The sequence below is a fragment of the Aptenodytes forsteri genome, unplaced genomic scaffold (genome assembly GCF_000699145.1).
Source record: "Aptenodytes forsteri isolate BGI_AS27 unplaced genomic scaffold, ASM69914v1 Scaffold70, whole genome shotgun sequence".
NCBI classification, from domain to species: Eukaryota; Metazoa; Chordata; class Aves; order Sphenisciformes; family Spheniscidae; genus Aptenodytes; species Aptenodytes forsteri.
The window spans coordinates 1,246,463-1,271,554 of NW_008795690.1; the positions used below are offsets into that span (position 1 = coordinate 1,246,463).

Below are 25,092 nucleotides of genomic sequence, written 5' to 3' on the forward strand. Positions count from 1 at the left end.
CTCGGCTCTGCTGCCGCTTCTCCCATGGGGCACAGTCCCCTCAGGAACCCCCGCCCAGGCAGCAAGCCAGGCGCAGGCTGTGGCAGGACCAGGCAGGATGGCTGTGGCTGCCCTGCCGCGGCATCAGGGGCTTGAGCCCCCGCACAGCCACGCGCTGCTCCTGCTGGGAAAGCGGCACCACGAGCTCCTGGCTTGTCTCACAGCAGCAACCCAAATACACAGCATCCTTCTTTAACAGCTCTTTCTGGAGGAAAAAAGCATATCACATCGCTTCTCTCATTGGGATTTCTTCCCCTTACTTCTTAATTTTACAATTGTCAGTTCTAAGGCTGAATGGGACACTCGGCGAGAATCTGTGCACTCTGGAAGCTTTGGTCCACGACTCGCACAGCTTTCTGAGCATGGGAGCCCCGGGCTCTTCATGCCTGACTGACCAAAGAACTGTGCATATCTGTTTTAGTTAGCGATGTTAAACATGGACCTAATTGTTTGTTAACTGCTTCAGATGCCATCTCTGCAGTGACTGATGTGACACCAGTATCCTTACCTTAAGTGTTAGCACCTTAAGTGAAAATCTCTCAAAGCATTCAGATTAAAGCGACATGTAAACATACATGCAAGATTAATATGCAACAACATTTGCTCAAATGTTTCCCAGCTTCCATAATAGGGAAGGAAAATTCCCATGTATTGCCCCAAAGCCCTGTACAAGTGAAACCAGACACAAGGTGGCTTGGGCTGAGCAAACGTATCTGCATGCTTGCTGCGCACCTGGCCACAGCCTCCATCACTGCTCTACGGAAACATAAACTTTACCAGGCCAAACCTGTAATTTTGTTTTGCAAAAGCCCCTGGCATAGGTCTGGGGCTGCTCTGATTCAGAGCCTGTCTGCGATGGCCATCCACAGGCTGCCCATGCTCCCAAATGCAGACAAGCACCTGAATGCACTTTTACACAGCATGTGCCACCCACGGGCTGTGGCAGGGCCCATCACCGAGCCCATGGAGGGGCGGTTGGTGCCCAAGTGATCTCCCGTATGGCCTGCGGACACCGTCATGACAGCACAGGGCACCACGATGGGAACCACCATCCACAGCCTTAAACTAAACTCTGGCACAGATGCTGCAGTTTTTCTTGCCATGCAAGGTGCAACCCACCCTCTGAAGAGCACCTGTGTGCTAAGTACACATTTTAATGATTGAGAACCTGGGACCAAAATAACTCAAAAGCTGAAGGGCGAATGAAACATCCAGAATCCAATCTGTTCTCTGCCAACCCCCAGGTTGGACAACTACTATTTCTGAAAAGTGGAAGCTAAACTTTAAGTCGCCAGATGATTCCAGGAGCTGAAACTTGAAGAGAAATACCAAGTTTTACAAACATGGAATAAATAATTGAAAATATTAAGTAATAACAACCTATCTCTACCACCTCCTCTACCCAGTCACCTCAAGATAAAACTGATGCAGAATTTCACCCAGGAGATGTTTTCTTTCACTTGGTAGAGGAGGGTTGCCTACCCAGGAATTAAATATGTGCCAAAAGAAAACAAAAGCTTCCAATACTTTTTTTTTTATTTGTTAACATTTCTCCTTTACTCACATGTGAGTTTGGGCCCGCAGTTCTCCATCCCTCCCTCTGGCTTATGACTGCCTATCTGCACAGGGGTTTCTGTCACTCCACCCACTTGAGAATGGGGAGCACCGAAGCTGCTTTAGCCCCTGAATAACTGTTAATTAAATTTTTCTCCTCCATCTCCTACAGGGGACTCACACAAAGCCACCAAGCAACGTGAGCACAGCCTCTTCATGACGGGGTCCTGTGTTTGAGCCACAGTCTCTGTCGTGGGTGCTGGGACAGTGCAGGGTCTTCGTAGCAGGAACGGGCTGCGAGGAGGATTGTGCTCCAGCCCCAGCCCCTGGGCTTGGAGAAACTTCCATCCCCCACTGCCACTGCCCCGTCCCCTCCTCACAATGCTCAGTTGCTCAGGCTTTGTGAAAGGAGGGGTGAACTTCTAGGGCTTTCAAGGTTTTTAAGATAGAAAGAAAAAAAAAATCAATGCCAAATTCCTTTGAATAGAAGATACTGCATGTTGGCAGAAGCCACTTCTCACAGACTCCAGCCGTTTGAAATCTGAAACACTAAAAAGTGGCTACTGTGGATGTGCTGTGTTCTTCTTTTCAAAGCAATCTGGCACACAATTTTGCTCCCCTGTTTCAGGACCCAATCCTGCATTCCTTTCACGCTCAGACTCCCATTGACTTTAAGGAATGCAGGATTGGATCCTAAATGTGTGCTTTACTCACACAATAGCTCCTCATGGTTACGATCTATTGAGAAAGGCACACTTTAAAAACCATTTGGAATTGCAGGCTCATCCACCAGGCCAGAATGCCTGTAAAGATCTTCCATTATTTCAGGAAAAATGCTTGGTGTGTGAATTACACACACACTCTCACACATTTTCCTGGTTTCAAGCTGCAGGCACAGCTTAGCTTGAGATGCATCAAAATATTTTGAGCACTGGCCTGATAGCTCATAAAGAAACCACGTGTAATTTTAGTTTTTGGAAAAAAAGCAAAACTCCAGGGGGAAAAAAAGCCACCAAAGCAAACATATAAGCAGCTGAATCTTTAGGACGGTTTTTCAGAGAACTTTTGTAAAAACCTCTAAAAGACCTGCACTGGCTAAGACAAAACAGAGCCTTGCACTGCTATTTTTGAGGATGCTGTATATTGAGTTACGAGGCTATTACGATGCAAATCTCAAATGTACAAGCTTTTTACTTGGCCATAAACACAAAACAGTATACATTGTCCTTTCAGAAGAAAAGGTTTGCTGCTAAAATAGCAGAAGCCCTACGTAAATAACCAACATTCTTTCTGCCTGAGGTCACTGACTTGGCCTATTCAATCCCGGGCTAGTCTGGGATTTGACAATCTAAGCAGGGGAGAGGCCCTTTCCTTTTTTTCAAAAGAATGCTGGGATTTTATTTGAAATTTAAACTCTTGCAAACAAAAGGTGGCATCGTATGCTAGAGGCCTATGAAGGTGGAGTACAGGATGTGTATTGTTTTCTCCCTTTACATAGATTCTTTCAGGAAAGAGTATTCAGAGTCTGTGAACAAATTCTAATCAAATATTATCATCAGGTAGGCAGACATAGCAAGATATGAACGAACACTTTTAAGAGATAAGGAGATTTAATTTTTAAAAATATCGATGCAGGAAAAGCATAAAAATTGTTTAAAATTTAATTTATCATTTAAAATAAATTATTTTTAAACCTTAATTGAAAATTCCTCCATAGCTTAAGTTCTTATACTAATTCATATTTTTACACTAAAAAAAGAGCTTTTCAGTGCAAATTTACTGTGGCTACAAAGTCAGTATTCATTCTCATTCTCTATCTCAAGTTGATCTGTCCTGGAGAGGCAGGCGGCAGTTAACTATTTTTCCTCCCAACTACCACTGCCCAGCTCTTACTTGGACTCTCACAAAAGTACACTCTTATATAATACAGTTATCATTTCCATTTCTGGGCTGTTATCCAGGCTCTGCACTGCTCTCTGCTCTGTGCCACCTCTCCAGCATGGGAGCAGCATGCCAGCTCCTGCCACATGGACGTGCTAATACCACCCCCCCCCCCCCCCCCCACCGCAGACAGCTATGCTAAGCTGAATTTGCAGCTGGTGTAAATCGTCACAGCATCACTGAATTCATCACAATTTATACAAGCTGTAGACCTGCCCCAAGGTACTATCTTCACCAGAAAAAAGTCTGTCTTTGCTATGCACTCACGTGTGGTAAAATCCAGATGAAAACAAGGCAATTTATCATTTTGACATGTTTGTAGCCCAGGGTAAACTCTAGACTCTCCTCTGCAGTTTACCTTAACCTGCCATGATGTCAAAATGGAAAACTTCATTATCTTCCCTAGGATTTTGCCTCGTGTCAGCTATCGCACTGAAGGAAACACCTTTCTATCCAGAAAGCACGCCTCTGCTGCCAAGAAACCTCACATTTCTGCATTGAGGCAGGTAATGTGTCTTGCTCTGAGCACTCTGCACCCTTCGCCACCACCAAAGCGAAGCCAGCAAGCCTGAGACTGGTGGAGAGGACGTGGAGGGTACAATTCTGCCCCAACCTAGCTGCATGACTTAAACTGTCAGTCTCCAGCAGGATTATGTAGATAGATAGTTAATATCTTTTGTTACCTTGCTGGAAAACCCCACCTTTCTTGGCAGGGTATCCATAATCTCCGTGCCATGTTTACTCTAGTGTGGAATTCTCTCTTCCTTTCTCTCTCCTCCTACTCTTCGGTCAGGCTATTTAACCAAAAGGTTACTTAACACTGCAGGGACAAGAAGATCTCTGACCTCTGGTACTTGGGCAAAGTGTTTCTGTGCAGACCATACTATAAACTTAGCAGATACTTTCAAGCTTCCATATAATTTGCAAAAGTTGAAATTGGCAGATGTTTCCTTTCTCTCCCACTTACGTATTTATTCTATCCCATACCACCCATCAATTTCAGGGTTAAGGCATAAATTATTTCCATGGAGCTCCAACAGAAGAACTTATGTTGGAAGGGAGTTTGTAAAAACATAAGCCAAGCATATATTTAAAAACAGAAATACAACAGCCTGCATTGATCTAATAGCTATTTTTGGCCTATATATTAATATAGAACTTAAAATATATTTCTTAATAAGCTAGCGAGCAGACACACTAACAGGGAAATGTAAAATAACGCTCCAAATGTACTTAAATTAAGATATCCCCCCCCCCAGGCTAGGTTTACAAATGCAAAAAAAAAAAAAAAAAAAAAGTGAAGAACAAGGGCAAAGCAACACTGGCCTCCCCACCACTCAGCAAGCTAGGAGGGAAGGGGGTATAGCTCTTCCCCCAAGGTAGCTTCTACTGTGGGAAGCTTTCATGGTTCCATCACAGACTCTGCTTGTTATCAGCAAAGAATTCAATTTTTCCAGCTGCTGCCTGTAAGCCAGGACTTAAAAGAGTACTTGTCTTATCGCACTATCCCAGGGTCCCAGTGCCAGCCCATTCTATGGCAAAATAAATCCACCACCAAACTGCAGACTACTCCAGCCCAAGTCTTCCTGACTCTGCAGGACACAACCTTCCCGAGCAGCCTTGCTGGACGCTACCCATGCAACGTGGTGGGTGGTTTTCATTCAAGCTCCAGTAAGAACCACCATAATGGCAGCAACAAGAATTCATCTAGCGCGGTATCCTGTCTCCAGCTCTGGCCAAGAGTAGAAGCTCAATGGGAAAGAGCATTAGAAACAGGGCTCGCACAGGCTGATGTGTTCCCAAGAATAACCTCTCAGCTTCCAGCAGCCAGCACTTAAGGCCTTCCTGCACCGCAGGTTGCATCATAACTATTATGTTTAATAGCCTCACTGGACCAATCCTTCTTTAATTTGTCTAATTCCTCTATGAGATCATTTATACTTTTGGCCTCCACGCTGTCCCTATGGCAGTGAGTTCCACAATTTCATTATGCATGTATGAAGCATTCCCTTTTGTTTTAAACCTCTGCTGATCTCAAGCTTCTGTTGCATCCTAAAGAACAAAGCAGCCTCTACAGTCATCACCACCAGACTAGAGAAAAGCTTTGTAAGTCAAAGCCTGAAACTTCAGTCTTGAACTGCACCTGGAAATGAACGGAATGCAAATCACAGGCACAACTGATATTTTTATCTGGCAGCTTTTTGAGACTCTGCTCAGGTCCTTGTTGTACAACACAGAAATGGACACGTGTAAGTGGAACTGATAGTCCCTGACTCAAAAAGTTCACACTCGGTCTGTGAGATCCCTGCAGGAGACGTGACCAAGCCACCAAGTTCTGCGCTGCCTGAAGATAATGAGCAGCCTTCACGAGGAGTGAACTGCTGTAATACACACGGGAGATAATTTCTATGGGAATACATCCAAAAGAAGAAGCCACTGTATTCCAGTAAGACTAAAGGAAGGGAAAAAAAAGAAAAAAAGAAAAAACACACACACACACAAAAATCCACCCCACCCCCCACAAAAATCATGTCTGGTCCCTACTGCCATCTGGACATTCAGAGCAGGGCAAGAACCCACCAGAGACTCCACTTGACAAACTTAAGTACAAAAGTTAGGTAAACTTGTTGAACTGAGGGCACTGCAGAGCCATCACCATTGCTACTAGGTTTTCTTTCAAGTTGTTATTCTCTTCTTCATTCAAGTTCAGCCTCAACTAAAAATCATAGCTTAGCCTGGCTCTAAAGCAGATGATCAGAAATCTGACCAAGAGCTGGAACAGCAAGTCAGATTGCTGAATGTCATCTCTGCACGGAGTGAGCTGCAGTATCACCTTCTCTCTTAATACTTTATACATGAAAGTATGTTGAACAAAAGGAGTGGACACAGCCCAATCCTGTGGCAACATGCAAGAGAGCCTCAAGGGAGATGAGCAATTTCCCTAAACTATATTCTGCGTTGTCTCAGAAAAACAAGAATGGATTTGCACAGGAACAGTTTACTTTCTTCCTCCCAATAGCATCGTATGTGTCAGCACCTCAGTGTGAGCAGCATCAAAGGGTGCTGCTGATAAACCTAAACACACCAGCAATGCTTGATTTGAGTCACATCCAGAAAATGTTCAGCAGCCAACACCAATGGCACCCATGTGTTTGTGAAATCAAGCTCACACTGCCCAATTCTCATTCCCTTGAGATAAATCTTCGCAATAAAGTGAGATTGTTGAAATCCACAGTGCCTAGAGATGGCATCTTGAGCAACAGCTAAAACTTTTTTCTTCATGTGATAATGGAAGAATGTATCAGGGAATGGTCCTCAGGACAAGAAGTGCTAAGAAAGCTTAGAAAGGTTAGTACACAGTGAAAAAAATCTAAATATTCCCAGGATGTCAAAGTATTAAAACATTCTGCCAGTTTTGAAGCACGTTATTTGGGTTTAGATTATTTAACAGTAAGTTTGAAAGAACGACACAGAGAGACAACTCTTCTCTTGTTCACACTGGTGAACAATTATACTGATGTTAATAACGTTACTTCAGATTTATTCTGTGTAACTTTGAACAAAACCTTGCTAGGACCTTACATACGTATTTTAGACACTATTCCAGTATACTTTGCTATAAATAAAATAAAACTGAAAATTACAGTTGTACTGAATTACTGAAATGAACTGGGGCTTGCTCAGCCAATTCAAAATATAATCAGAAATCAACCCTCCAAAATGGCCCGTCCTTGACGTTTTGTGGTGGACTGACCACAGCCTTCTGTACCAGGTCACATTAGAACTAAAACCACAAGCAGCTTCCAAGACAGAGCTGAATAGGTAGGACTCCTGATCGTACACTCACGTCCTTTGGCGCTCAGGTACAATAAGGATATTGTTCCTTTAATGCTTAGCTTTCCTTTTAAGAAGTATGTGAGATTTCAGCCAATTCGCCCCAACGATTAGTTCAGGATGAATGTACTTAACTCAGGATTCAACTGGAGAGAGCCCAAGTAGATGCAATCAATTTTCCACTAAATCCACTTCCTTCCTCTCTTCCCTACCCCGCATGAGACATCAGCTCGCCACTACAGCCAGTGGTGACTAAGACAATGAAAACCTCTGCCTTCAGCCATACTCATATCAAACTTAGTTATTCCTTCTTTTGATTTTCCCTGGCTTTCTGTTTTCGCATATCCTGTTCACTAGCCCAACACTTGGGCTAGGTGGAAAAGCAGCTATAGAGCAAACCACAAACACCAAATGCATTGCCTGCTGTAAACCCCAAAGTTAATCATTCAAAACTGTACAGAATCAGCTGCAGAACTTCACTGATAAAGGACAACTTTCCCCTTTGCACATATTTAACTGGAACCTCCCCAAGGTTTCAATGGGCAGATACTGTATGTCTGCATCTGCCAGTATCTGTGCTGTGCCATTTCTGTATGTAACACCAAACTATCTTCACCATCATCATCTAAACACTACGGTACTTCTGAGATACTAGCTGCTGGCCACTTTACTTGAACCAACCTCATGCAGCACTGCCTGAAAAAGAACAGTTGTAGGGATGATTTCCTACTAGAATTTAACCAGGGTACTAAAAAATAACATCTGTTCAAAAACAAGGCTTAGAAAACATGATCTCTGGCTCTCACCTACATGCCTTCTGAAGAGTTTAAGTAGATGATTTCCACCCTCATTTCCCCAAGCGTATACATTCTCCTTTGTTAAATAACTTGTGGAAACAGCAAAACAAGTCCTGGTGGCTGTGTATTCTTTAGGCTTTCTTCCTGTAGAACAGTGGTCTCCAAACTTTTTTGATCGTGCTCCCCTATCAGTAAAAAATGTTTGAGCACACACCCCCAATACATGTGTATTTATTTATTTATAAGTTATATACACGTAGTACTGAAGTATTTTCTTCCCACACCCCAATGGATAGTCTTGAGCACTCTCTGGGGTGTGTGCACCCCACTTTGGAGACCACTGCTCTAGAGACCACTGGGTTGTTAATACTGATTCCCCAAATTGTTTCCATAGGTCTGAATTTACACCGCTGTGGTTCCTAAGGTCGGTAATCCACTAACTCAATCAAATAAGTTAGCTGCATTATTTCCAGGAAGAATTTCTCAGGGAACGCAGTTGGAAGAGTGACAGTGTAGGGTACCCAGGCAGCCAGCTGAGTTAAGTGACTGAGATTCTATGACTATATCCAATTTAATATTAGGACATACCACACTTATGTTTTAAAATACATTGATAGACAACCATTGAGACACAGCAGCCAGCAATCAAAAATGATTGCTAAATCCATTCCTGCTTTTAAATATGCATTAAATCAGACGCCTTTCACTCTACAAAGTTACAATTAAAAGAGCTGGCAGGTATTAGCTGCCGTATTCTGCATGTACGTTGGCAGTGTGAGTCACCCACACCAGTCAAGTCAGCTGTGCTGTCAGAAGCCAGCAGCCACTGCTGATTTTATTTCTTCTTACAGGAGATACTTTAAAAGTTTCTCTCTTCCACTTCTTTACCTACTTCTGGCCTAGCTCATCATTCACTTTCATTACTACTATTCCAAACACAGTGCAAGTCACAGGAGCGTGGCAAACAAAGAGTCAAGGCTTGATAGTTTTAGGCAAGAAAAATCAGTTTGAGGGCTGGGGGAAGAGAGGGAGAAAGAAGCTACCCTAAGGAGGCAACCAGAGCAGGGAGCACTGCCGGAAGCAGAGTCCCTGCCAGTGGAAGGCAGGACAGCTGGACAGACAGGAGATGGGAGCCCTTTCCTGAACACAGGCAGGCTGCCTGCCCGTGCGCCAAGGCTAGGCTGCAGGACAGAGGGAGCAGGCAGGGGATGGCAGTGCTAGGGACTGACCAGCTGAGTCACGGGGGGAGAAGCAATAACAGCAGATAGAGAAATGAGGACAAGGTTATATGGGGCCCTCAACAGGAAAGGGAAGGAATACAGGGGGGGGTTTGCATCTATAAAGGGAGCTTGTGAAGACAGAAAGGAGCAGGATGGTGTACAAAGCAGCGAGGGAACCCCTCGCCAAGCACCTGACGCCTCTGTGCCACCTGCACCCCACGGGATGAATGGGCAGATGAAAAGGAGGGTATCCAGGGAACTTGAAACCTGTTTCTGCAAGCCTGCCCGTAACACCATGAGGCAGCAAGCACTCACAGGGAACTTTAGGAATGAGTTTGCAAGGCCCCAGTAACCTCACAAACAACCGAGCTTACCATGGGGTTTGAATCCCATCTCGGAGGCCACAACTCCATCAACAGCCTCCCCTCCACCCTTCTGTGCTGAAGCACTCCTCCCAAATTGCACGAGGCGACAGGAGTGCTTGCAAAACGTCTCAGCAGAAGATGCTTTGAAAACGTAAACAACACTTACTGCCTCTAGTAGGCTTTCACATCTCTCTAGTCATGTCATGCACAAACTAAAACTTAAATGCAAACATACTGAGCTACAGCTTCACCTGTCACTCAGCTTTGTAGGACATAGCACAGAGAGACTGGAATGCTCTTTGCTATTTCAGCTTGCACTGTGGTAGTTTCATCACCCAGGAACAGCAACGTTGTGGGTGAAATGCTGAAGCACCTGAGCCCACACTACCCCAAAATGATAGCAGGAGGTTATTCCGGCCCAGGACCACAGAACATGGACCTGTTTCTCAAGTACTAAACGTCCATGAGAAGAGGAGTGAGAGGACCAAGCGTCCAGCAAACACTCAACGCTGTTCCCCTAGGAACCCTTCCTCACTCCTTGCATGCCCTGAGCCTGCTGGGACATTTGGGGCAGGCAAGGAACACAGGACTACACCCAAAGTTATTACACTCCCGCATTCTCCACCACTTTAAGAAAATAATTCTCGCTAATTTATTTGAATGTTGAGCCAGGAGAGCTGGTGGGCTCTTATGAGAGGGTGCATCATCAAGAGAAGGTGACTGTTTAAGGGACAGCACAGAGCATCTACATATCAGGTACCAGCCCCAGCCAGACTGCTTTCATCCTCTGCAGCCCAGCATCGATTTCCAGACACGCACTGATACTACATCGTATCACATTATCTCTGCTGGCTGCCAAAGCGCGCTGCCTGCGCTCAATCAGATACTGGTCCTGTGAACTGCCAAATGGAGTCAATAATCCTATAAATGGAGAAGTACTGAATACTGACTGGACGTTGGCCATGAGGGAGGCCATGGTGGGGTTTTACTTCAGGTTTGTTTTTAGAAAGCATTTACTGTACCTAATTCAAGACTGTGGGATCAAGTTTGCAAGCATGAAGATTTCCTATTTTTGTGTCAGTTCAATGCAGGGCACCCACATATAGGTTTCACACTGGTAAAATGCTAGGAGTTTCTCAGTAAAACCATAGAATAATTCCTTACTATTTCCAGCATGGTGTTCATAATCAAAGCTATATTGCAAAATTACCTGCTTTTTATACAAGGACAGGGAACAGGCTCACCTAGGGCAAACCACACCATTAATGTCAGTGTGATGGGATCAGGCTCCCAGTGCCCAGCTAAGAGCTCATGCCTCTCTCTACAAAGTCAAGAATACTTTGACACTAACTGAAACTGGATTTGGCCATGAGTGATGATAAATCTAAAAAGTCCCAGTAGAAGTTCTGGTCAAAGGCAGGATTTTCAGGAAATGAGATATTTATTGGAAGGGGGGAAAAAATGCTTTCTGGCTAAGATCAAATTTACTGAGTTTCTTCCTGTGCTGTGTTTTGAGGGAGAGAAGCAGAGAAGAGCAGTTGGGAACAAGAACTCTTCCCTACCTGGGTTAAAACCAAGCTAAAATTTCCTGAGAAGTCCAAGGATAGGAGGAAAACATCCACTACTGGTAAATAACTCTGGAAAGTGACCTGTAGAAGTCAATTTACCAGAACCAAGGTGGTCATTCCATAACAGTAAGTTTATGAGCCAGCAAAACATTCAGCTCGTATCAAATACCAGGGGTCACCAAAGCACTTTCCTTGGTGCCCAAGGACAGCCCACTGCAGCTATAATCGGCCAGTCCTCCTGAGTCTTGTCATTTAAATGAGAAAAAAAAAATATGGTTGTTTATGTAGGTTTATGTAGGCTTCACGCCAAGCCCATTTCTCTGATAAGCTTCTCTGGTGCATTTGTGTCTCGCATCCGATTTAGCGTCCTCCGAATACTGGAGACAGCATTCCTTGGATACTTAAAATAAATTAAAAACACAACGTTAGGCTTGGACAGAGGAATGGGAACGTTATTCACGTGGCCCAGGCACTAAGGGCTCTGGGGAGTAGTGCTGGGAAAGTAGTCTTTTTAAAATCTTACATTAGTCCGTGTATTTAGTGATATATAATCCTCAAAATGGTCCTCCATAAACTCTAAATATGCATTATTTGAACAAGTAATTATTTTCAGTAGCATGCTGCAGCAGCTGTATGGCTTGGCTGCCAGACACTGTGTTTCCTCCAGCGAATGCATCTATTTGCAATATAACAATAATTATTTAATAATTTACAAAACTTCTCACTTCTCCAGTACTCCAACCTCAGGATCTCCAAATAATTTCAAAATATTAATGAAATCAGCACAGTTATGACCCATGTGAGGTAGGTGAGAACAATTATCTCCACACAGGCAAAGCCAGACAGGCTAAGTGATCTGCCCAAGATGACAAGGAAGTCCGTAGCAAGTGGAGTAAAACCCTGTCCTCTGACCACAGGGCCAATCTACCTCTTCATGACCACCAACCTATCAATCCTCTCAGCTAAGAATTTTTTCTCTGTCATTCATCAATACCCTCTGCCAGAAGGAAGCCTGAAAGACAGAATGCGAAAGTTTGCTGCCACTGTTTATTTCATAAATGTGAAGACAAACTTTACAAAAAAAAATCTTTTATTTTGTTTTGTACATGGCAAGATTCTTATGGGAAACAGCTTTTCTAGACCTGCAAGAAGTAAAAGCATCCTTAAGGTGAAGAGTGGCAGTGGAAACCTTTGATCTGTAAAATTAATTTGTAAGATAAAACCCAGGCTGCTTTCTGGTGTGGAACATCAATGAATTTTCAGGCCATACAGACATCTCTCCCTTGAAGTAAGCAATAAACAAGAATTATTATTAAGGATGAGTTAGTAACCTAGCCTGGATAGGAGGCATAGATGAGGTGCAAAGCAAGAGAGTCCTTTCGTTAGACAGCACATGAGGACGAAGATAACAGAAGCAGCAAAAACAGATTTCCACAGTGTGAACACTGTGTCCTTTGCTAAGAGCTCCTGTCCTTGTTAGGCAGGACTTGCAGGGCAGGAGTGAGAGGTGCGTGTGTGGCCTGGAAAGAGGGGAGGGAAGAGGTCCTGCCACTGCGCTGCAGAGTGTCACCAGGGGAAGGGACAGCAAGAAGTCAAAGACTGGAGACAGCAGGAGAACAGGTAACAGGAGTAAGAACAGAAAAACTACTCAGTTGTAGAAGTACACAGGAAGTTTGGAAAAGGAGCTTTGCTGGTGAGGAAGGTCTGACTGAAGTTTCCACAGCTGCAAAGCGGTACAATCTTGCCTCCTTGGTAAGGGGATGATGAGCTGCCAGCAGTCTGGAGTGTTTAGACCCTGGGAACTCAGGGATCCAGGAAAAGCCTAAGATAGGCATAACAAGTCAAAATGCTAAATGACCAGGGTACAGTAAGATTTCAAACAGTGGCAAGGGCAAGGGGGCAAGCTCACTATTTTCTGGAGAAAAAGTACTGACATACAGTTAAGATCTTTACTAAAGAAAACCATTGTGCTTGTTTGAAATGAAGAACAAAAGATGCCCACACAGAAACAACAATAAAGTCTGAATTCTTTAATAGTAGAACAGGCACATGCCAGAGAAAACATAGGCAGAAAGAAGAAAAAGTTAAGGGAGATGGAAAGCTGGCCTTCCCTTCTTCACAGAAGGTGCATCAGAGAAAAAAAACCCCTGAAGTTCAATCCTTCCAACACACCAAGAAAACAATCAGGTAATGGTGGCCCACAGACCACGCTTTGGGTCAGTCCAGAGCAGTAATGGTGAGATCCATGCATCCAAGGGGTAAGAGAAAGGAAAGACAGAGATTCAGTCAAATAATAGGAGTATCCAGGTGACACATGTTTAGAGGGGAGGCTAAACACATGAGCATGGACCTGTTTGTGTGTGAGGACCAAATTTACTGAGACAGGCACCAGAAAAGAAATGATCTGTTGGTTGTGGGAGAAAGAACTGACTTACTGAGTGCTGAAGTGATGAAGGACAAAACTGATTATCGCCACACATGCCAGTTAGAGTTCATTTATTGTTGAAGAAGTGATGATGATCTATGTTAAATTAGAAATTATTTCAGAGAGCTATGGCATTCTGGGGTCTAGTTTTCAGATAAGAAAGGATCAAGGACATCACTAAAGCATTGACTAGGCACTTTGCCTAGTCCCAATATATAGGGACGACATATAGCAAGAAACGTAGATCATTAAAATTACAGGAAGCCAACCGTATGTATCTCCTTTCATTAATTTTCTTCTTCACTTTTTTCCTTCCACCTGTTTTTCCCTTTGTTTTTAGGTAATACTTGAAAATTCCAGAACCTGGAAATAGGAAACAGAAATATCTGTTGATAATGTCAGTGACATGCCTGCACTCTGTTCTGGATTATCTGGATTTCTTCCCCTTTAGAGAGATGAACTCAACAGCAGCCCAAGGGAATCTTTTCTTTTGGAGAAACTGAGATGTGTTCCAAGAAAACATTTTAAATGGGTGGAGGGGAAGGCAAGTAAGAGGAGAAAAAAAGGGAAGATGAAGAAAAGAAGGGAAAGATGAAAAAAAAAACAAACAAACACAAGATGTGGGTTTCAGACGAAGACAATCAGGACCTGTAGATAATAGATGCTGATAAGGAAACAAGGAAATTTTAGCAAATCTTGTTACACTAAACAATAGGTGGGCATTCCAAACACACAAAACTATGCAAGGAAGTGATTAGGTTCTCTGTGGTGTTTACAGAGAAATAAAACACAGAGGCAGAAACCTTGTTAAAGTATATTTTTTTGTACTTTATGTGTTTTCCAACCCCTGAAAGGATCACAGGTGCTCTCAGTGATTGGTTCCACATTATGAATACAAAAGTATTGTGGGAGGAATACATCTATGGTCAGTCAATCAACACAGAGAAAAGTTTCCATCATTAGTTGCCAGGCAACCCCTCCCAATTAAAATAACCATCAAAAGCCATGCATTTCATGATGGAATAATTAATAGCAGAACACAATTACTACCTTTCAAGGAAACAAGGAGACAGAGACAAACCACCAGCCAACTATTCATCACATGCCCTCTGATAATCAGAAATAGGGAATGGAAATGTTTTCTGTTTCTCTGTCGGCTAGCTACCTATCAACACCACCTTTCCCTGCAGGTCAGCCTCCAAATCTACCAATGCTAGCTGCTAAAGCAGCCCTCAGAGAAGAGTGATACTCTGTATTAAGACACAACCCCCCAACCAAAAAAAACCAACCCCAAAACCAAACAACTTTAAGTACATGCATCTTCAGTCATCTGAGATGTCCCCATGGAAGTAAGGCCTAGGACTGGGCCAATCAGATGAGCCACCCTTAAACAGGTTCTCTCCTAGAGTTGAACTAACTTAAAGTAGTCACAGAATTGAAAACCTTTCATGACATAACATCTAATACTATAATCTGTAGAAGGGACACAGTCAATGGACTGGTCTATTTATCTGAAGTCAAACACACAGATCAGTAATGCAGAGAAACTACTAAATACCTCCTAAAATATAAAACCCAACTAAATATATTCTAAATAAAGGAGAGTTTCCTGTGTCAGTCCTATCTCAAACATTTCTGATTACCCTTTTCCCATCCCATCCTTTTTTGTTTTTTCTAAAGCCTGGAATATTATCAGACTAACCACAGATCAAGATAAAGGAAACATTTTTCTACCAATCGGTACCCGAAGGTACTTGGGCTCTTACATGGGCTGGTATCCAAGTTTGACTTTTAATTACCAGAAGACAAGATTACATTCCTGTGCTGAGACTCATTCATGGTTCTGAGTCTTGCGCAAGGTGAACCCGAACTGTCTGAAGCCAGCTGTCATCTCTACCATCCGACTGCTCCTTTCCGTGAGCTTTGCATTAATAGGTTCGTCTGGGACTGCAGTTGCAGACATACCTGAGATAGCTTTTAAGTATCTGTCTTGATAGGTGTTAAAACGGAAAGCGCAGGGCTAAGCACAGGCTGTAACTTATCCCAAAGACACAGAATGACTCAGGCAAAATTCTGCACTCCTGCAGGAACACTGCGAGTTATCTCAATTACACATCTACACAAACCGCAGTCTTAGCAGCACATACAGCAAATCCTTTGGTCCTTTTTCCTAACCAAACTCGCACCTCTCCAAAGTGCTTGGCTTTTCCCATGAATCACACCTCAAAGTAACTGCCCCACACGCAGTGCATCAGGACCTACTGCCAGCTCCAGTTATGGCTTGGAAACCACCAAACATTCAGGTGGCCATGAATTCAATCTGAACATGGGGTCTGAGCTGGGGATGAGTAACAATCGCAGTTATGCAAGTTGAGGGCATCCAGCTCTCACGCTCCAGGCCACAAGGGTCGGGGAGGAATGTTCCCACATGCACAGCACTGAATCACCCGCCGGCTTGTCTTCCCCTGAGCACCAGGTATTAGCCAATGGCTCTGGCAGGACTACAAACCAAAAATCCCAAAATTCCAGTCTGCTCTGGTCCAACAGTATGTGGTTAGAAAACGGTAGGGAAAAGTGTGCAAGGACATTAGCTACCCAGCAGACTTTCATTGCACAGCAATGTACCCCTCGCAGCAATACTCATTAGCTCCTCTCCCGTAAGTGTTCTTGCTGTGTTTGCTTGGTGCTCAGAATAGTTGCATAAAGCGCTGGCAGTCAGATGAACAGATACTGAACCTGCAACTGAATCACCTAAAAGTCAGCCATGAGGCACTTAAGAGTTAAAAGCCACTGACACACACACACACATATTTGTACCACTGTGATCACCAACTCTAACATTGGTGGACACACAGTGTAGAGCTTATAGATTTGACACTGAATTTTGTTTTATTCTACATTAAAATCACAGTCAGAGAATTTCATTTAAGGCTACAAAGCAAGTACTGGCAGTGTGCAATTTGGATGCAGTGATTCATGTCAAACTTACAAATATGCTGTGGGGACAGAACAAATATGAATTGAAAATGAACTTTCCACTGGGAATTTGGGTATTTTAGAAACTCACAAACTGCTGATAAATATATACTGAAGGGACACAGCTCCCTTAAGATGTGCTGTGCCTTACTACCACCAAGAGCAAACAAAGGTTCAACCCAGGGCAACAAATACGCAAAAGACCATTTCCAGTGTCACAAGGAACTTCTCCCTACAAGCCGGGACATGAGCAACCTCCTATTAATAGACACCTACATACAGTAGCACTGAGTGGCCTCAGTCAGAAGGGAGCTGTTGCCTCCGAGACTTAACACAAGGAAAAGGCAGGCTGCATCCAATATTCCTCATTGTAAAGATTTATCTTACTGCAGTTTCTACAGTCATTGCCACTGGATTAAAGTTTTCAGCCTGAAATGATGCTGTGGATGGCATTATGATCTGCAAACTGGAGGCACCTGATAAGTTATCTTCTGTAATGAGTATCAAATAGAGCCTATTAATTCCTGCAACTGATCACCTGCACTTAAGAGCACACAAGCGATCTGGCATTATTGCAATTATTCTTCAAGAAATCCTGTCATGCTCTGAAATACTACCAAGAGGAATTAGACGATGAGCTTTTCAGGCAGACATTTTTCAGCTCTTGTCTTCCCGTAAGCAAAATCTGCACCTTAACTCCTGCCAAAACTAAAATTTTACACTTAACAGAAGGGACAGTGTATGTTGTTGCCTGAATTTATCTCTATTATTTAAGATTCAGCAAAGCATGCTTACATATGAGTAATGTAACATATTTAAGCACATGTCTAAGTGTTTTGCTGAATCAAGGCCTAAAAGAGGTTCCACTGGTGTTAGGGCTGAGAGAGGATTTGAATCTACATTTAAAAACCATCTTAAGCTTCAGTTATTTTCTCTAAGAGATTGTGGATAAAGATCTGCATTGAACTATTTGATCCCAAGGAAACCAGATTGCTTTGGCTTTTACATTATCTGAAGAGAATTATCTGACCTCTGAAAAAAAGCTATTTGAGGAGCATGCCTTTTTGCAGAAGGCAACAGGGGTTTACAGAGAGACATAAAAAATTAACTGACAGAGCAAAGTTCTGAGATGCTGAACTTGCTCAGTTATGGGAGCAAGGCTCAACTATCCAAAGCCCACTGAACACATTAAAGAGGCAGAAATGCAGCACTGTATTTTAAAACATAAAATGTGCCTGCTAGGTAGGTCATTTAGTTTTCCTTTCCATTCTTCTTCTGACTTCAGCTCACCGACAAGATTTCCTTTTTTTTTTTCCGGAGACCCTGTACAACTCCAAATCAATATATTACTGAGTTTTATCCCAAAGTTGCCAGAACCTAGGAAGACAATAAAGAGATTTACCATCTGCGCATTTTACTAAAATGCCTAAAGGGGACAGAAGCCTCCTGTTTATTTACTGTATTTCTGAAATATTTCCTCATCTTTCTGTGTTCACGTTCTCAAGAGCTAACCACCGTCACTGCAGAAGAGCCCTGAGAATCCATCCTTGCGTCCTCACACTTCTATACTAGCAAGGCTGGAGTCCTCACAGAGGTGCCTGCGTCTGTGAGTGTATTTAGATTTTGCTCTTAATTACAAGCAACACAAACCCTCCAGCAATGGTGTGATATACGACAATGGGAGTCAAAAAGGGCAGCACTGGGGCAAGCGCCGTATGCTCCCTCGAAGGCACAGAATGGCCCATTCTGCCACGTGCTGCCCTTTTCAACCAGGGCACCCCGACAGACAGCACTTGTCACCAAAACCAGTGTTGAGCTCAAAAGAAGTGCCTAAGAAAGGACTCTGACTCGGCCAGAATTTCCTACTGAGGGTCTCTTCTCACTTCTCTGCATAACTGCACTTGTCTTTGCTGAGCTGAAAATACTCACTGCCGAGTGCTGAAACGAGGCCCTTGAAGGCTCCATCACTCATTATCACATTTCAGCCTGAGTGGTCTCCAAACCACAATTTTTCCCAAGGGTTTGAAATATTTGTTTTTTAATTTTTTAATTATAGCTGGTTAAATATTGGGCCTTTATCTAAATCAGATGTCTTCAGGTACAAAGTGTTTCTTCTTCAGTTACTGCCTTCTACTTCTAGGTTCATCATACTGAAAGTAAGACTGATAACTGTTGGAGGAGAGTTTGGATCATTCTTGTTATTTGGGAAAAAAGAGGAAAAAAAGAAAGGCAAGCCTGTGCTCTTACTCTATCTCAGATTTCTAAGTATACATAGGAACTAGTGCATAGGAACTGTTTTAGGCAGAGTACTAACATACTTCTCCGCTCTCCTGTCAAAGGCTCAGAAGGAGCATTAGTCTGTGTGCTGTGACCTCTTGCCTAACAAAGGTCATTAACAATCACCAGTTACCTATGTACCGCATCTAAAAGCTTGGCTCAACTTAAAACACTTTCCAAAGGGGCATTTGGTCTTAATTTGAAAACAAAGAATAGAGAATCTGCCACTTCTCTTGCTATTTCATTCCAGCAGATAATCATCCTCATTGTATTAAAACTGTCTTTGATTTCCTATTTTAATTGCGTACTTCAGCCTCCAGAAAAGATCTCTCTTGTGTTTGTCTCTAGTACGTATGAGATCACTTTCTAATGCTGTTTTCTGGTAAAAGTATTTACAAGCTCCAGCCACATGTCCCTCCCATGATTTCTGATACCCAAAATACACTGGGCTCTCACGATTAGCTTTCCTCCAGCCTTTAAGCATCTATGTAACTCCTTTCAGACCCTCTCCAATTTTTCCTCATCTCTTTAAAGGTGGGCACCAAAACTAGAGCACACAATTCTTACCTGGGTCCCACTAATGTCACATTGAAGGTAAAACAAATTCCCTGTTCATAAACTGCAGTACTGTGAAAAGTTTGTGTTTGGTTGCTTGTACAAGAGGTCCTGTAAAGCCTTTTCAGCAGCACACTCCAGGATGCAATTCCCACAGATGGGATCTGCATGCCTCATTCCCAAGGTCTGGATCTACTGGCACTGTCCTGAATCACTCTCGTTTTCTCAAGGACTGCACAGCCCCAAATAAAGTGGGAAACCAAAGAGTTAATGTAACACCCCCTTTCCAGCTATGCTCATTTTGACACTATTTTGGAGCTGAGTTGAGAGCCTGCTTTTGACTCACAGTTGCACGTAGCTGAATCTAAGCTTTGATCAAGTTTTTTACCTGCACTCAGCACTACTGCCACATCAGCAGCACATCCACCTTTTCAGTGCCTAGCATAAGGAAGTCCCCACACATTCCCCCTTCAATGGCATTGTATCAGAGGTTGCAGACAGAAGGAAATCCAAGCCCTTCTTGCGAAACATCCTAGCAGATAGCTGGGCCCTCCAGCCCATGAGCAGTACAGCGAGAAGCTCAGAAGACAACCTGGAGCACCATTTCCTCGTGCATGTGCATGACTCATGGAAAGCTGTGTGAATCACAAAATTCCACTGGCACTGTAGGGTGGGGCAAAACTACACTCCCAATGGACATGTCTCAAGTCGCCCTATGGTAGACGTACACTGGCCACACACACCTCACCAGGACAGTCAGAAAAGCCTGTTGTGCTTTTGAATAATTACGTTGGGTTTGTATTTTGCTGTTAAAATACGTTCCTCGGCCCTTATACATTCTTCTGAGGAAGAGAGTGACCGGTGTACAGACCCCTGTGGTAGCAAACGCACATCCTGACTACTTAAAAAAAAAAATACAAAAAACACGCCTGCCCCAGAGAGGAAGCTGGAATTCACCCATGCAATTAGGTTAGGTTAATGTTGGCGATGAGTGGATAGATATTATCCAATATCATATTTTGTAATCCTCTGCTAAACAGGATGCTGTTCACTTTGGGAGCCAACAAAATAGCTACTCATTCACTGTCAGACTTGAGCAAAGTCGAGAGCTATCCCTGAAGGTTTGAGATGAGTTTATTCTAGAACCTGGTAATGGTCCAGAGTCATTTATAAAGGTCACCAAATTCTACATTCAGGTTGTAGGTTTCTTTAAACCAGTATTTATCTGTACAAATCTCAGGAGAAAAGACAACACTTCTCCTTTCACAAGTGAACTTTACAATGGTCTTTTCATTATCAACTTATTTGGTTCTGTGCCAATAATCTTTTACTCTTTTTCTAATCCTTAATTAATCCTTTTTATAAACAATTTACGCTCGGCATATTCTGCTGAGAGTAAATCTTTTGCTGTGTATATGTATCACAACAAGATCTTCAACATCCAGGCAAATATTTTTATATATTAGGAATGTAAATAAATGTGTGGGTATATCAAGAAAAATTACCTGACTCCTGAAAATTGAGCTCTCATACTTCCCTTGAACTCGGTGGGAATTTGTGAGCTCTCAGCAGTTAGACAAGACACTGAGGAAGTTTCCAACTTAAGTTCACGATGCTTGACTTAAGGCAAACACTTCTGAAAGTGCTGCCCTGAATTTTCCAAGTCCTGTTTCCCCTGGCAAAGCCATGACTTCCCCAAATCACATACAGAATGCATCACTTTCAGATGCGTTCAGATTGAGAGAGAAACCTAAAAAGGTCCTGAGAACAGCAAGGTGGAGACAGTGATTTATCCGTAAGTTTTCCTCTACAAAAATAAAATATTGTAATAGCTTAAGGTGTTTCAACATGCAGTTTCTATTTGTTCTTACCACACTCAAACATAAGAGAACAATTTTTGAGCATTATGTATATACAGAAATGACAAATATACATGCTTGGCTAGAGTTGCATTTGCAAATAGAAAGTGAGGGAAAATATGGTTTTTGCTGCACAAGTTTTATCGTTTTTCTGTAAAAATGATAAATGCACATTACAGTTCCATAAACACACGTGACAAAGTATGTAGTGCTTATAACAGCCAGGTTGAAGCCATTTTGTAAATGCAGCCCTCAAAACTACCAAATACCACTTTTCTGGGCTGTTGCTTAAGAAAACACTATTGAACACTTACAGATGGCAAATAAAACACAACTTTTGAAGCTGGAGTCTTGCATGGTAATTTTGCCTCAGGAAACAGGCAAGATGAGGTCTCACTTTGTACACTGGTTGCTACAGGAGTATGTATTACAAAAGGAAGCCACTTAATAAGGCTATGGCAGATCTGACTTACCACAAGAGCAGCACGTGAAGCAGTTGGTATGATAGAGGTTACCCATTGCTTGGCAAGCCTGGCTCGCTCCATACACACCTTTTCCACATTTTATACAAATACCTACAAAGCAGAAAGAGAATGAAAGTTAGAATCCTCCACAGCTCCTAAAACCAGCTCCGGGCCGTTGATTCGTAGCACTCATGATACCCCTTAAATCAATGAGCTCCTCACCCTGAATAGATTCAAGTATGCAAGACAGCAGCAGGCAGCTTGAGTGAAACAAATGCATGGAAATTACCCCAAAATAAAAGGAGGGGGGAGGCCTCTGCTGGTGTTTCAATGCATGGAGACTGAGGCTGGCTAAAGACAGAAATCCAAAGGAGACAGGCGCAATGAGAGGACAGAAAATCTGCGCACTCCCTGAAAATAACTCTGTTTGTCCAAGAAATAATTTAGTGAGACCTTCACAACTAGGTGCTCCACCACATTACATTCAATAATCACTAATAAAACAACAATTCAGTCCAAAACCAAAAGACTTCTCTTTGCCCTCTCCAGCAATGCAACATCAACAGTGTTGGTCCACGGTAGAAGCCATGCAGTACCAGGAAAATGGGTCTGTCAGTCACATTTAATAATATTTTAACTTTCCATGAATAGTAGTATGTAACCTCATAAACATAACCTGGCACCCTACAAAACAGAAGAGTAAGGCTTCTACCTTCCTTATGGTCTAAGGGCAAAAATTCTGGCTGGCAGTTTTGCTTCAGCGGGGTCAGAAATTCACCTTCGCTGCCCGAGCTTGCTCTTGGTGATGCCAGGGATGACTCTCATGAAGTCCGCATGAGACCAAAGTACGAAGAGCCAATGTAGCACTAGCAAAGTCAGCAGTTAGCTCCACACATTGCAGACTCACAGGAAAGGTCACGATTTCAATAAGCTCTACAAAGAGGGTTTTTTTGGGGTGGTTTTTTGTTTGTTTGTTTTTAAAAAGCTTTTTCCTCATAGTTATACCTTTAAGAGTCTTTTGCCTATGCATTTATTTCTATCTATGCATAACCTCCCTATATTCAAACCAGGGCAAGGAGATAATTCAAGAATCACTTTGCTTCTGTATCCCCGTGAAGAGGAAACAAAATGCTGGAGAATCCATGCCCTTCTGTCATACACTCAGGACCATTGATTTTAAGTTTTTCTGAGATGTCCGTTGGTCTCCATTCAATTGTAGCAGGACAGTACATCTCAAGACAAGGCTGTGTGATTTTTAAAACACTACAGTAGAAAATAAAAATTGAGATTTTTGCCTCATACAACTCTATAATGAAGCTGCTGTGCTCCATGTGCTGTTTGAGGCCCTATTTTACAAATGCACGCACAAGCTTAGCATTAATCATTAGCATCAACAAAACTGCTAATATACTTAAGAGTCTAAGAACTCGAGAACTACAAAATTGGGCTTTAATCATCCAGAATTCTCCTCTGCTGTGCTGTGAACATTTTATACACACAAACACACAGAAAATACAAATGCAGGGCGGGGGGGGCCACAAAGTTAAGCTAACAAAGCACCTGGTGTCTCAGTTCAGTTTCCATGGGTTTTGCTTTTATTCACTCCCAGTATATGAACTGGCCTAAGCTGCCGTGCCACAGAGACAGAAATGCCATCTGTCCCTGGCAGGTAGCTGTATGGAGATGAGTAAACCTGGCAGGAGAGCCGTACCCAAGTAATACAGCTGAGACTTCACCTGGGCTCCCAACGAGGAAACAGTCGTAGACAACACAATGCACATGAATACCTCTGCCCCCCACCTCCCTAAGGTATTCAAGACACATTTTAAACCCCATTTCTGAAACCAAACTGTTTCAGATCAGTGCAGCATTAACACAGCCACCTATAAGGGCTGTGTAGTATGATCGGTTTAAATGGGATTCTGTCAAGTTAAAAAAAATTATATTTGAAGGAAAAAAAAAATCTTTCTATGCTACTAATATTCAAATACTGAAATGGAAAGACCTTTCATAAATCATGGGTTTCTTAGTGTTTATACCTTTAACTCCCTCATTTCAAATCATGAAGAGAGATTAGCCTTTCATTCAACTAGCTCAACATCCTGGCACAATGTTGCCATTTTGGACCATGAGCACATTTGCCAAATGAAACAATTTTAAAAAACAATAGATCTATTAATTATATATACATATATATATTTTAATCCTAAACATGATTTCAGTGTTCCAGTGAAGCAGGAACTATAACATTATCAGATACCAATGCCCCAAGCTAAACCCATGATACGAACTAGCTGCCAGCTAGGTCCATCAGTTCATTGCAAATGAAGTATTAAGAAAATGCTGGTCCTTAGGCTAGCTCAGCTCTGGTATAGGAAATGGGAATTTCAGAATATTTGTTGCTTTATCCAAGGCTGTTACGTCTATTTATTTATTTGTAACCAAAGGTTATGACAAAGGTCTGCTATTTGCCATGAGTTAATGGTTAACTGCTGATGAAAGATGGTTATTGATTACTGTGGACACTGTGATCGGAAAAAGCATCCCATCAGCCAGCAGCTGCAGGAATTGCTCCCAGCAGCAGCACAGCATCCACAAGCCTGCTCTCTCTCTCATCACATAACATGAGCTCTGCAATAACCCTGGTCCCTCCCAGCCCTGGGGCAGGAGGGGTTGTACATGCAGCAGAGAACGTGGGGCTCACAGAAGAAATGAGCAATCTGTTACTTCAGCGTCAGATCTTGGTATGATGTTTCAGTTCACTCTTGGCAGTGGAGCCAGAAGAGAGCCCTTTCAGAGCTCCTCAGCGATCCGCACCCTTCTTGCCCATCTTTCCATGCCAACCACGTACCTGGGACTGGCAGCTATCGATAGTCTGTCTGACTGTGAGGTTACAGAGACCTACCTTTTCCCATTTACACTTAATATTACTCAAAGAGGAGAAGAAATCCAGTCTGTAATTCTCTGGCATTTCTGTCTGTGAGCTCTCATGCACAAATCTACTATAGCCATGAACTGTTTGATAAATGAAGTTATTGTCTCACTTCTTTGCCATTGCTCCACTGAACCATCAGAAGCAAAAGAAGGATTTATTGTGGATGTTAAACTTACATTGGCCTCTGTCCTGGTTTCAGCAGGAATAGAGTTAATTTCTTTCCTAGTAGCTGGTACAGTGCTGTGCTTTGGATTTAGTATGAGAACAATGTTGATAACACACT

At 42.8% G+C, this 25,092-nt stretch overlaps 1 protein-coding gene across 1 annotated transcript in view; it reads right to left on the reverse strand.

Annotated features, from left to right (window-relative positions):
* The window catches only part of WTIP (Wilms tumor 1 interacting protein), a gene marked incomplete at its 5' end in the record, with an annotated part of 83,036 nt that overhangs the window by 28,057 nt on the left and 29,887 nt on the right, over nucleotides 1–25,092 (reverse strand). Inside the window, one exon of the mRNA XM_009282869.2 lies at nucleotides 21,884–21,985. Within this exon, the coding sequence (XP_009281144.1) occupies nucleotides 21,884–21,985 (102 nt within the window). The remainder of the gene's footprint in view (nucleotides 1–21,883; nucleotides 21,986–25,092) is intronic.